General features: G+C 44.5%; 1 protein-coding gene across 1 annotated transcript in view; it reads right to left on the minus strand.

Annotated features, from left to right (window-relative positions):
- Window positions 1–15,000, minus strand: part of LOC115537029 (sodium channel protein type 4 subunit alpha) — a 297,785-nt gene that overhangs the window by 165,419 nt on the left and 117,366 nt on the right. The window contains exons 16-18 of the mRNA XM_030348626.1: window positions 13,826–14,064; window positions 3,784–3,957; window positions 3,480–3,641 (exon numbers count right to left, since the gene is read on the minus strand). Coding sequence (XP_030204486.1) covers window positions 3,480–3,641; window positions 3,784–3,957; window positions 13,826–14,064 — 575 coding nt within the window. The remainder of the gene's footprint in view (window positions 1–3,479; window positions 3,642–3,783; window positions 3,958–13,825; window positions 14,065–15,000) is intronic.

Consider the following 15,000-nt stretch of genomic DNA (forward strand, 5'->3'; position numbering starts at 1 on the left):
GAGAGGGGAAAGGAGGGGAGGAGAGGAGAGGAGGGAGAGGAGTGGAGAGGAGGGGGGAGATAGAGGCGAGAGGAGAGGAGAGAAAGAGGCGAGAGGAGTGAAGAGGAGAGGAGAGTGGAGGAGAGGAGAAGGAGGGCAGAAGAGAGGAGAGGAGAGGAATGGGGAGGGGAGAGGAGAAGGGAGGAGAGGAGGGCAGAGGAGAGGAAAGGGAAAGAGGGAAGAAGAGGGGAGAGGAGGGGTTGGAGAGGCAGAATATGATTAGGGGGGATAAAAGGGGATAAAGAATGTGATATAAAACTTTGATGGAAAGAAAATATTTTGATTTGGATGTCCCTCAAAATACACTTATTATTCACAATCATGTTTATATACTTGCCTTGCATTTGCTGGTTATTCGTTCAGTATTGCCATGCAGGGACGAGAGAAAATGACTAATTGGTCTGCCTTTAAATGTTGCATTTCAACCCTATATACTGCGCCCACTCAGAGCACTTTATCAGGCGTCATTCACCCATCCGCATGACCCCGGTGGTGGAGAACCCCCCGGCTCCGCTGGAGCAATTACAGGTTAAGTGACTGCTCAAGGACACTTTGACTGGGATTTCTTCCGCCAGGAATGGATGGATGAGACTCTGAAAGCTGACTGCCAAACCAACTGATGTAGTTCTGTCCCCACACAGGCCTAGTTCTAGAGATACTCCTAGAGAGACTCCTAGAGACACTCTGCTGGAGACACTCCTACAGACACGCTGCTGAAGACACTCCTAGAGACACTCCTAGATACATTGCTAGAGACACTCCTAGAGACAGTCCTGGAGACACTCCTAGAGACAATCCTACAGACACTCCTAGAGACATTCCTAGAGACACTCCTAGAGACATTCCGAGAGACACTCCTGGAGACACTCCTAGAGACACTCCTAGAGACATTCCTAGAGACATTCCTATTCACCCTTAAGCCCAGTTCAGACCAAAGATTCACCTTGCAACGGCTTGCAACGAGTCGGTTTTAGAACGTCGCAGGGGCGGTGTGAACGGGTCGTTGCAAGCCGTTGCAAGGAGTTGCAAGGCGTCGCAAGGCGTTGCAAGGAGTCGCCAGAGATTGAATATGTCAAATCGCAAGTTCCAGTTTTAGAACGCGGCGATTTAACTATTCCTCTTCAGCCAATCACAGCACAGAACAACTTGTACGTCACGGCCTTACTCCGTCCCGGTACCGTACTGTCCACTCCAGCATAAAAAGATCCGAAGATGGCAGACTTCTGGTCCGAGGAGAGGGAGGAGAACGGTTAATTCGGTTGCTGGAGGATCAACCTGTCCTATACGACGTTGGTCAATATCCCCGACTTCCAGCTCTCTACACAGATTGGCGTAGGCACCCTGTTTCTGCCGCTGAAGTACCCAACTGAGGCTCCATATTCTTGGCTTTATAACTCGCCGTCTTCTCCTTTTCATGATTAAAGCCACAGCAAAAACTGCGACCATTTCACTCTCACTAACATAATTAGGCCTGTTTATAATTAAGTTATCCATCTCCAAGTAGTAGTTGAGCCGATGGTGAACAAAGACAGATCAAACTGAAATTCAACTAACGGAAAATGCAATGTATCCAACAACGGGTAATCTAAACTAACTGTAAGCTCCAGCTATTTACTCCAATGCAGATTAGTTAGGGTTGTAACTAATTGCAACCCTAACTAATCGCAAACCTAACTAATCTAACCTAACCTACGCAAATGATGATGTTACAGTTCTCAGCTGTGCCAGAGCGTTCACAGTTGCTATGGAAACCACCTAGCGTCGCAGCCCGTTGCAGCCAGTGTGAACGGCCCAGTTTTAGAACGTTGCAGCCCGTCTCGTCGCAAGGAGTCGCAAGGAGTTGCAAGTTACAAGCCGTTGCAAGGTGAATCTTTGGTCTGAACTTGGCTTTAGAGACACTCCTGGATACACTCCTAGAGACACTCCTAAAGACACTCCTAGAGACATTCCGAGAGACACTCTTAGAGACACTCCTGGAGACACTCCTAGTGACACTCTGCCCTATCCTGCATCCCTGGTGCTATTTTGACGTTTCAGAAACCACTTGCGCCACAAACCAGGAAATACCTGGTTTAAAGTCAGTGGCGCGTTGTTCAGATGCTATTTTAGGGGCGCATGCATAATGTTGCTTGTGCATCTCACGCATACACTTTGCTTCTCTCCTCTACCTAGCCACAAATTCTTGGGAAATTATTTGGGAAAGAACAGCTGATACAGCGGTAATAAGTTGTACTTTTAAATCAATGCATCTGCAAACACCGTACAGCAAACACATATTTTCTTGAAACATCGTGTACATGCCCATAACTTTTAGGATTGATGAGTATTTGATCGTGAGAAAACATTGTTTTACCGCGAGTGAGTGTTAAAAAGAATGAATCAATGCGGGCGCGCGTGTGTCCGTCCATCACACGCAAACTAAACACGCAACGCATAATACAGTCCATGGCAATGTATATTAACGGGGGGACACATGCATATTAGGAACACAAGTCGATAACGATAATGCATACAATAATGATAAGAAACAATGTTTATAATGTATTGAGTTTTTCATTAAATATCATTAAATAGAACCACATTAAATAGGACTCAGTATTTGAAGATGTGGAAGAAAACCTTATTCCATGTGTGAATTAGGCCATATTATTTGGCCATAAACTGAGCCATTTGAAGTTTGAAATTCATGTGCATCTGTCTCGGAGACTGTAGATGCGCTGTCAAAATATCAACTTGTCAGATTCAAATGCGAAAAAGGGGATGGGAGCTGGCACTCTTATTGGTTTATTGCACGTTACGCCCAAACCACACCTACGGGTAATTAAGCTACTTCAGACCAACCATTTTCAGTTTTGCGCCGGGTGCAAGACTCATTTTTCGCCCCGGTAAACTAGCGGCATCGCCATAGAACCGCCCACAAAGCTACTTGCGCTTGGCGCTTCTCACTTGCGTTTCAGACAGTTCAAATAGGGCCCTTAGAGACACTCCTGGAGACACTCCTAGTGATACTGAGACATGTATTGGAGACACTTGTAGTCAGACTGAGACAGAGGGCCCTATTTAAACGGTCTGAAACGCAAATGAGAAGTGCAAATCGGAAGTAGCTTTGTGGTCGGATCTTTGGCGCGGTTGCTATTATACCGGCGGATGAATGACTCTTACATCTGACGCAAATCGAAAATGGGTTGGTCTGAAACCCAGGTGGTCAGGTCAGAGTGCGGGGTCAGAGGGCGAGGTCAGAGGGTTGGGTCAGAAGGCAGGGTTAGAGGGCGGGGTCAGAGGATGGGGTCAGAGGGCAGGGTTAGGGGGCAGGGTCAGAGGGTGGGGTCAGAGGGCGAGGTCAGAGGGTGGGGTCAGAGGGCAAGGTCAGAGGGGGGGTCAGAGTGCGAGGTCAAAGAGCAGGGTCAGATGGTGGGGTCAGAGGGCGGGATGAGCAGTACCTGGTAGTTCTTGCCAAAGAGCTGCATGCCGACCACAGCGAAGATGAAGACGATGATGGCGAGAACGAGCGTGAGGTTCCCCAGTGCACCCATGGAGTTACCGATGATCTTGATGAGCGTGTTGAGGGTGGGCCAGGAGCGAGCCAGCTTGAACACACGCAGCTGAGAGAGAGGGAGAGAGAAAGAGAGAGAGAGGGAGGGAGAGAGAGAGGGAGAGAGAGAGATATCAAGGATCTTTCAGTCTGTCTGTCAGACAGTCTATCTGTGTATGTGTGTTTGTCTGTGTAGGTATTTTTCCTCCCACCAGTCTGAAGGAGCGGAGGACGGAGAGTCCCTCCACATCGGACAGGCCCAGCTCCATGAGGCTGAGACACACGATGATGCTGTCGAAGATGTTCCAGCCCGTCTGGAAGTAGTAGTAGGGGTCCAGAGCGATGATCTTCAGGAGCATCTCCGCCGTGAAGATACCAGAGAACACCTGGACCACACACACGCACAAGCACACACATACAATCAAACACACGCACGCACACACACACTCACGCACACGCACACACACACACACACACACATACACACACACACACACACACACACACACACACACACAAATAAACACACACACACACACACACACACACACACACACAGACACATGTACGCACGCACTTAAGACCATGCACCACACACACGCACACACACACACACACACAGGCAAAACATTAACAACATAAAAGACCATAGAAAACACTGTGATATTATAGATAAAGATTAAAGATACATTTTCCTATTCCTTTATCATATTCTGTGTCAAAGTTTTCTATGATAGGAAACTGGTGCTGCTTCTCACTATATCTACGGCCACATGTCGAGAGTAGTCTCTAAAGCCACAGCAGTGGGACACCACCAGTTTTTCAGTAGAGATTCAAAGCAAATACATTCAATTCCTACCAAAAGATTTAATTTCATGAGCATTGTTGAATAATTTCCTGCACAGTCTTGGCCATGCTTTGTCCTGGCCAAGACTCTGTCCTGTCCTAGCCAATACAGCAGCACATGAAACACCAAATTACCACAACTAGACACAGCAGCTACCGCCAGAGGAACAGCCACATGGGTCAGTGAGGAGGTGTGTGTGCGTTTAAAAGAACAAACAAGGAACTTTGTAGTTTGGTACTGTTTATTCATACTGTTCATAAATGGCGCCCAGTAATAGCAGTGTTGAACTTTTCAATCCTGGATGTTTCGCTGATTAGACTGTTTTCTGAGGCTCCTGCCACCTCTCTGTCTGACTCATATTCTGACACTATTCTGACTCTCTATCCTAAGACTCATAAATCTCTCTAATTGTCTCTTTCCCCTTTTCACACTACCCTCTTTTCTGTTGATGTGTGTGTGTGTGTGTTTGTGTGTGTGTAGACATGCATCTCCCCGCTAGTTATTCCAGGGCCAGGATAACCTCATATCCTGGCCCTGAGTATCAGCTGACACACACACACACACACACAGTCACACACACACACACACACACACACACACACACACACACACACACACACACACACACACACACACACACACACACACACACACGCACTCAAACACACACACACACACACACACACACACACACACACACACACACACACACACACACACACACACACACACATGCATATCTGTTTATTTCCAGTGCCTCTAATTGTGAACTGAATAAGGGGACATCCTTACAAATCCCCCTAACTGTACGTCCACACCAGAAGCGAATTGAGCGACCAAATCGCCGAAGTCATTCACTTTCTATGGGCAAGAGCGACCAAAGCGACAAAAGCGACCAACGCTACCAGCGGCCAAAGTTGAGCGACCAGAGCGTCAAAAAAAAGTTGAAAACTTTTTAACTTTATGCAAATGACTATGACCCGCTTCAGCGGCCAAACACTGACAGCCAATCGGAATGTAGACGCTCTTCGCTTGCGTGGATCCCAGGGAACACCGGCAGGCACTTTGGTTCCTACCTACCTTTATTCACTCACTGAACAAAATGTCGGCTGAACTATTAATCGCGGCTGTAACTGGGCACCCGGTGTTGTACGACCCAACCCTTTTTCAGTTCAGAGATTGAAACGCCATAGTGGTTTGGATACCAAGTGATGATAAGCGGGAGTATGTATACATCTAGAAAGTTCGTATTTAAGCGGGAATCATTTTAATTTGCTCTCCATGCCACCAATCTAACCAACCAATCCCGTGTAGCATGCTTTAAACAAAACCAAAAAAGTTTTTGAAATCGTCACATAAACAAACTAATCGACAAGACGAGGGATAAATCACAAGGGATATATCTCTTGTCTTTTATCCCTCTATTCACGGAGCCTGAGGTGAATAATTGTTAATTAAATAGTCTCGATAGATATATAGCCTAGTCAAGTCTTTATTAATACCAAACGACACAAATCGTCGGGAATCCATTTAGGTGGTTCGGCCCACACAGGACAGTAGCCTACAAGACCACACAGAACAAGTCTGACTGGACATACACACAATACATCACATTAAAACTAGACACGCGTTGATAGATAGATAGACTGATAGGCCTAGATAGATAGATATGTTCCATTATTTGCCTTGCGGAGCCAACCAGTCCTGTGCACGTATGCAAATTAGCCATGTGCGCCAATGTCTATTTGTTTTGAGTGTGACGAATGAGTGCAGATCATGATTTGCAGATGCAGATCAGTGAAACATATTTTAACTAGCCTACTACAGCACGCAGGGTTTTTTGTTCTCGGTTGTAATTAGCCTACATTTTAGGAGTTTTTTTATATTGGGGGGAATCACTGTCCTACTTCTTGTCGAAGCACTTTATCCAACAAGCAAAACCGTCTCGGCAATATGGCCAAAGTGTATGGGAGAGTTCACTCTTTGGTATGGCTGTCTGTACTAAAAGCATACGGCTCCTTTAAATGCGTCTGCATAATTGAATTGTACGTCATGAGCGACTTGAGCGACCAAAGCGAACAGAAATATTCGCAGCGAAACTTTGTAATCGACCAAAGCGTCTTTGACGCTTTGGTCGCTCGTGGTGTGGACGTACAGTAAGAAGCCCTCTCTTAGCCGTGGTCCACTCATTACTGCAGGAAGAGTCACATCATACTAGGACACATTACATGGCTCAAACACTGCCTGACACAACCCCGCCTGGAAAGGACTATGGTCTGGCAATTACACTACTACTGCTACTCCCATTACTACCACTTCCACTACTACCAACTGCTACTATCACAACAAGACCACTGCTACCACTGCCACTAACACTACATCTAAAACGGAAAGGCTTAAAGTAACCCAACACCTTCACTCTCTGTCCCTGAAAACCTCAATCAAAGCCAGAAATCTAGGGGTTATCATGGATTCAGATTTACATTTTGACAGTCACATCAAATCAGTTACAAAATCGGCATATTATCACCTTAAAAATGTAGCAAGACTTAGAGGGCTCATGTCAACCGAAGACTTACAAAAACTTGTACATGCCTTTATCACTAGTAAGCTTTATTACTGCAATGGTCTCCTCACAGGTGTCCCAAAACAAACTCTGAGGAAGCTTCAGCTTGTTCAGAATGCTGCTGATAGAGTTCTAACAAAGACCAAAAAATTTGATCATATTACACCAATTCTGAAATCGTTACATTGGCTTCCTGTAGGTCAGAGATTTGATTTTAAAATCATGTTGCTAACCTATAAATCCCTACATGGTTTAAAAATATTTAACTGATATGCTTCCACTACATCAGCCTTCTAGACCACTAAGATCCTCTGAGACCAATCTGTTAATTATCCCCAGAGTAAACACAAAACATGGGAAAGCAGGATTTAGTTACTATGCAACAAATAGCTGGAATAAACTCCCAGAGGATTTAAGACTTGCCCCAACTCTGAGCACCTTTAAAACAAGACTGAAGACTTTTATGTTTGCTATAGCTTTCTGCTAAAATCTTAAATACATTGCACTTTCTAAAAAGCTTTTTTAACTTTGCCTTTATTTTCTATTTTAATACTAAAATGCCTTTTTCTATTTTACCCATTTCTTTGCATATGTTTTTCTTTTACTTATCTATTATTTTATTTTATTGTATGACAATGTTTATATGTGAAGCACTTTGAGTCTGCCTTGTGTATGAAAAGTGCTATATAAATAAAGTTGCCTTGCCTTGCCTTGCCTACCATTACCACCGCTACCACTACTATCACTACCACGACTCACACTACCACTACTACTACCGCTACTACCAATACACAACTCTACCAATACTACCACTACCACTACTACCGCTATCTCTACACTACTACTACCATTACCACTACTCCCACAACACTAAAACCACTACCACTACTATAAAACTACTACCAGCATCATTACTCTAAAACTACTACCACTGCTACCAAGACCACTACTACCACTACTACCACTACCACTACTCTTAAACTACTACCACCTTTTCAAAACTACAATTGAATAGGTTGCAATTGTATGGTCATACAGTATAAAGACTGCTGCCATGTAATACAATACTGTGAACATATATATTGCATTGACACAATCGTATCAGAATTAGATAGAGGGGAGAAAAATGTATTTTGGCGTGACATTTTTTGCGTGTGTGTGTGACCGTGAGATTAACGTGTAATTCCGGCGAAAATTGAACCCAGGGTCTTTGTTTTGGCATGAAAACCCATCAAATAAGCCCTCCAGATACCTTTTTCATTGAAAAATGAGTATTAGGGTTTGCCCGGCGCAATGTTTGGCGTCCATGTTATTGGCTTGGGGCATTGAGTTTCGCTTCCAAATCGACATTTTTGAACCACTAATATTGTTAAAATTAGCACCAAACCTATACAGTAGCATGACTAGGCTCTCTACACATAAAACGAAGCACAAACAACTTAGTTTGCAAACCCGAAGTTTACTTAAAAAGACAGTTTTACAAGCATTACCGTGTTTACAGGAAGTCCACACAAGTTGATTGCCGAATGCGCCAGAGTTTAGTTCAAGGAGGAAAGTTTTGGAATTCATAATTAATATAATTAATATTTATAAATAATATATAGCAAGTGTTGACATGCAAAATCGAAGGACTTGCATATGTAGGTTACAGTTACAAAATATTTGTTCGATACAATCAAGAATGGCACGCTGTTGACAGAAGAGGCACTGCACACGTGTTTGATGCATAGAGTGACCGAATGCGTTCAGTTCAAGGAGGAAAGTTTTGGAATTTATAATTAATATAATTTATATTTATAAGAAATATATAGGAAGTATATTAAAGGACTTGCATTTGTAGGTTACAGTTACAAAATATTTGTGACTGTAACCGGGTAAAACACAAACACGAACCATCTCTCTCTCTTGACTTCAAGCTGTAGATGGGTCGTCTTCTCCGGTGCTTGAGCTGTCCTTCTCTCTATGCGTTAATCACGTGTGCAGTGCGTCTTCTGTCAACAATGTGCCATGCTTGATTGTAGCGAACAAATATTTTGTAACTGTAACCCACATATGCAAGTCCTTTAATTTACGTGTCGACACTTGCTATAGACTATTTATAAATATCAATTATATTAATTATAAATTCCAAAACTTTCCTGCTTCAACTGAACCCCGGCGCATTCGGCAATCGACTTGTGTGGACTTCCTGTAAACACGGACGTACCGGTAATGCGTGTAAAACTGTCTTTTTAAATAAACTCTGGGTTTGCAAACTAAGTTGTTTGAGCTTCGTTTTACTAGGGACCCTAGTCATGCTACTGCAGAGGTTTGGTGCTATTTTGAACAAGATTAGTGGTTCAAAACTGCCGATTTGGAAGCGAAACTCAATGCCCCAAGCCAATAACATGGACGCCAAATATTGCGCCGGGCAAACTCTAATACTCGATGGGAGTTGGCACTCTCATTGGTTTATTGCACGTTACGCCCAAACCACACCTACGGGTAATTAGGCTACTTCAGACCAACCCTTTTTAGATATGCGCCTGGCGCAAGAGTCATTTTTTGCGCTGGTAAACTAGGGACATCGCCGTAGAACCGCCCACAAAGCTACTTGCGCTTGGCGCTTCTCACTTGCGTTTTAGACCGTTAAAATAGGGCCCCTCATCTCTTGGCATCATGAAGACCTTACAGGACTCATCTCATGGGAGCACGAAGACCTTATAGCAGAGGTCTTCAACGTTTTCCAGGCCAAGGACCCCCAAACTGATGGAGAGATGGAGCGGGGACCCCCTACTTATATATTGTACCAAATTGTGTTTTATATTAAACTGGTCCTATAGTGCCATGTATCTTAGTACCTCGTTATTTTGCATTCAATGCTAAGATATTCAAATAATACACAGGTTAATATATTCATGTTTTAATTTTAAACATGTGCAAGGTACAGTGATTAGGGTGGCCATGCCGCTGCCATTTATAAACATAACATAACATATTAAACTGATACCTTCCAAGATCAACAATGTCTGTCAATTGCATGTAATCATGCATAAAAGCAATTCAAATGGACATTTTTAGTGTCTTTCTTACCACTACAACCCCAGCGTGTCCGGTTGCTAAGCGACGTCAACGTCTTTGCCGGACTATTTCTGCTGATCGCTTAGTTTCCCGATAATGACCGGCATTCTGTACATTATCCCTTACATAACAGCACTCTCTCTCTCCCAACAGTCGTCGCTGCGCACTCTCATCCAAACACGTATTGTTTGCGGCGGAGGAGGGGGTAGATATAAAGACCGGACGAGTGACGTTGCTGTGCTGTCCTTCTTCTTAATTGAAGGAGCTCCTTCCTGCTAGGCTTTCATTAAAATCAAAAACATAAAAATGTCGCAGCCAGTCAAGATGTGTCAGGTGTAGGTGAGAGACCGTATGTACGTACGAAGGTACGCTTTACCACTTTGGTAAATCCCATATATATATAGTACATTCTGATCGGATCGTATGATAGGAATAGATCTATTCTGATTATAAATTGGATCAAAAGTGTCCATGTAAATGTGGCTAGTCCGTGGATTCATGTTAATGTGTATTTAAAGACATTTCAATTTGTGGAAAAAATTGCAGGGGGAATATAAAAAAAATGTCTAATCAACCAAAAGTTTCACGACCCCCCTGCTGTAACTCCGTGCACCCCCTTTTGAAGACCTCTGCCTTAGAGGACTCATCTCATGGGACCAAGGAGACCTTCTTACAGACTTCAACTCCTGGTACCACAAAGACCTTTTTACAGACCTCATCTAATGGGATCGTGAGGACCTTCTCCCTACAGACCCCCACCATGACTGGAGACAGGAATTCAGGAAAATACGTTTTTAGACTTGAAAAGTCCCATCTTTTCTAATGTAAGATCATCTCTCTAAGACCAAATTGAGGGCAATGACGATGGCTTTGAGTGAGTGTGAATGGGTGAGTGAATGTGAATGAGCTCATCAATTGTCTGGTCCTAAACAAGATGATTTGTTGACATCAGCATGATGTCATGAATATCATCCTCACCGCCGCCGGGCAGGAGTATGTCTGTACACAGACATACTGTCTGTACACAGAGAGTATGTTGGGATCTGGGAAGCCAGAAAGGGGAGGAGAAGGAGAAAAAGAGAGGGAGAGAAACAGAGAGAGGGAGGGAGGGAGGGAAGAGGTGGTGTATGAAAGGAAGTGATGACATAGCTTCCTATGTCATTAGTGCTGTCGCACAGGCAGATATAATGAGTAAGCATAGACTCACACACATACACACACACACACCAACATACACCATACACACACACACACACACACACACACACACACACACACACACACACACACACACACACACACACACACACACACACACACACACACACACACACACACACACACACTCACACACACACACACTCACACACACACACACACACACACGACTGGGTGATTCTGACAGGGCCATCCAGATGAATATTTAATGAGTCAGCGACCACCGGCTTACAGTAGGAGACTGTTACTCTGCATTAAAAACTTGGTTCTTTAAATGGACATTGTTAGCAGGAGCCTTTTGGCACTACATGCACACGCACACAACAAACGCACGCGCACAAACACACACACGCACGCACACACCAAACGAATATGCCCACACACACAACCACACACCAAGCACACTCGCACACACACACACACACACACACACACACACACACACACACACACACACACACACACACACACACACACACACACACACACACACACACATATAAAGGCACACAGCAAAGCATAAATACACAAAAGCACAATGGAACAGGCTAACAAGGCCTCTTAAGCTTGGCTGTCCTATGATTCTCCCTCTCTCTCTCTCTCTCTCTCTCTGTCTCTCTCTTTTTGCCCTTCTCTGACTGTCTCTCTCTCTCTCTCTCTCTCTGTCTCTCCCTCTCTCCCTCTCTTTCTCTCTCTCTCTCTCTGTCTCTCACTATGTCACTCTCTCTCTAGGACCTTAGTACACATTTAAACACATACTGTACTTTCAAAGGAACATAAGACTCATGCATACATACAGAATAACACACACTTTTTAAACCACACACTGACAGATTCTTCCCAATTTAGCAAATAACAATCATACAACACGCACACGCACGCACACACACACACACACACACACACACACACACACACACACACACACACACACACACACACACACACATACACACACACACACACACACACACACACACACACACACACACACACACACACACACACACACACCCAAACACACTCATACACACACCCACACAAAACACTCCTCATCAAAAGTGTAGCTAAATGCAATGTTAACATCTTAGAGGATTAAGTGACTAGATCCACAGTGCCCTGCTCTCCGGGTGACAGGACTTACAGAGTTGATCTCCATGAAGAACCGTTTTAAATAGACTGAGCAAACTTAAGGACTGTCGGCAAAGCAGAATGTAGAGAGAGAGAAACAGAGAGAGAGTGTGTGAGAGAGAGAGAGAGAGAGATTGAAAGAGAAAGGCAGACAGAGACAGAGACCCAGAGAGAGAGACACAGAGAGAGCGAGAGAGAGACAGAGAGAGAGAGATAGAGAAAGAGAGACAAAGAGAGAGAGAGAAAGGTTAAAGCCAATGGAAATGTTGTTGCCGTGGTAAAGGTTGTCATGTGTGGTGGAGGGAAGGGGGGAAGGGAGGACAAAGCATTATCAGGCTGTCATAGCATGTGCATGCACCAGCCTCTCACGAGTGCAGAAGTGTTTCCAACTGTTTCTGAAACCAATTACACACTGTTCACCATTTCTTGTGCGTGAAGTAAACCTTCAGATAGTATGTGAAGAGGAAGGCTGATGACAGTGAGCAGTCAAACCGCTCTCATCCAGCCCCTAACAGGTCATTGGCCCAGACGTTATGTTAGGGCACCTCCACTAGCTCTAGGGACCAGTGGGTTCATTCCAAAGTAGTGGAAGTACTTGGGAACACAGAGTGAAGTAAACACAGTGTGATGGCACGTTCTTTGAGTTGTCCCCCCTGGAAGGGATAGTTCCCAGATGAACTCTCCCTCCAGAATGACACCTGGGTTCTGCTCGCCTCAAATGAGACTAGCTCCTTCGGCTAAAGCACCAATTCAGGAGAACCACGATGGTATAAAGGCATTCTGGATCAATAGACACATGGCTGTGTGTGAGTGTAAGTGTATGTTTGTGTGTGTGTGTGTGTGTGTGTGTGTGTGTGTGTGTGTGTGTGTGTGTGTGTGTGTGTGTGTGTGTGTGTGTGTGTGTATGTGTGTGTGTGTTTGTGTTTGTGTTTATCTATACATGTGTGTATAGAGTGTGTCAGATCAACAATTTGCCAAGGGCCTCTTTTGAAAACACACCTCAGGTGGGACTAATTAGCAAATCAGCACATTAACCTTTCACCTCCTGTTGGATGTTCAGCACACATGGAGGCTCCTGTTCCTGTCAGCCCTTCCCCCCCTGGACCCGACACCCTACCCCCTCAGTGGACCCCCTGGACCCTACACTCTACCCCCTCACCTGAACCTACACCCTACCCCCTTGTGTGGACCCTGCTGGCTGACCTGAACAGACTTGTTGTGGTCTGAGGTACTAAATACATGATATTTGTTCTCCAGGGAACAACAGATATGGTGGAACCACTTTATTAAAAATGATATATGTTATTATATGAAAGACTAATCACACTTGTTATTATATACAGAATTAAATTGCTCCAAACTCTGAAGCTATGAATATGAAAACGTCCCTTCAAAGCAGAGCCTAGTGCTCCAGCTCAGCAGCCCCTCCTACCAGGTTGCCGATGCTCAGCATGCCATTGAACTCGTCCGTCATGGGGTAGTGCTCCATAGCCATGAACAGGGTGTTGAGCACGATGCACACCGTGATGGCCAGGTCCAGGAAGGGGTCCATCACCATCACGTTGACCAGCTGTTTCACTCTCAGCCAGAAGGGGGAGCACTCCCACACCAGGTAGCGCTCGGCCAACACGTACCAGCAGGGGTGGCACTTCTTCTGGGCCTCCTCAAGCTCTGTAAGAAAAACAAAGACAAAACCCCAGCAGGCACAAAGACATCTAGTTACCAAGGCAACCACCACAACAACAACTGGTGACCTTCTAGCCCTGGCCAGCTTAATATGTAGCAAGCCAGTTAGATACCTAGCATAGCTAGCTATGTATGCGTCAGACTTTTTGAGTGACATTTGGATGGTCCTCTCAGTTGGCAAGGCTCAGAACTAAAGGTTTATGTCTCATTTGAAGTCTGGTATTCATAGACCCTTCTATGAAATGATGAATCATCAATGTGAGCATTTACATTTCATGAAAAAAAAAGAAAGGCTAATTCATTCATAGCAATATGGTTAAATACACATAATGTGGTTGAACATAGAAAGGAACAGGAAAGAATTCATGCAAGGGAAATAAATAAACACATGTTTTTGAGTTGGTTGTGTGTTGTTGGCGTCTTTTTAAAGTATTTTTTCATCACCGGACTGTGTGTTGTGATTAGTAGCTTCAGAGGTTAGCAGGCCGTGCTAACGATACTAGCCAGTTGGCATATCCACCTGGGGTCGTGTTTCACAGTGTGATGTTCCTAACGGGCCTGATAGGTTGACTAAAAAGCCTGCTGTTATCGCCCAGTAACACTCACATGCCTGTGTGTGTGTGTGTGTGTGTGTGTGTGTGTGTGTGTGTGTGTGTGTGTGTGTGTGTGTGTGTGTGTGTGTGTGTGTGTGTGTTTGTATGTGTGTGTGTGTGTGTGTGTGTGTGTGTGTGTGTGTGTGTGTGTGCATGTACGTGTGTATGTTTTTGTGTTTTTTTGTCAAGCTTACCATGACACTAAGTAAATGGTATCTATGTCCAAGTAGCGGGTGACACCACCATCATCACACACAACCCCACACTCACAGACCACAATGTACACACTCAGATACACACACCCACACACACACGCACACACACAAAC

The sequence above is a fragment of the Gadus morhua genome, chromosome 23 (genome assembly GCF_902167405.1).
Source record: "Gadus morhua chromosome 23, gadMor3.0, whole genome shotgun sequence".
NCBI lineage: Eukaryota > Metazoa > Chordata > Actinopteri > Gadiformes > Gadidae > Gadus > Gadus morhua.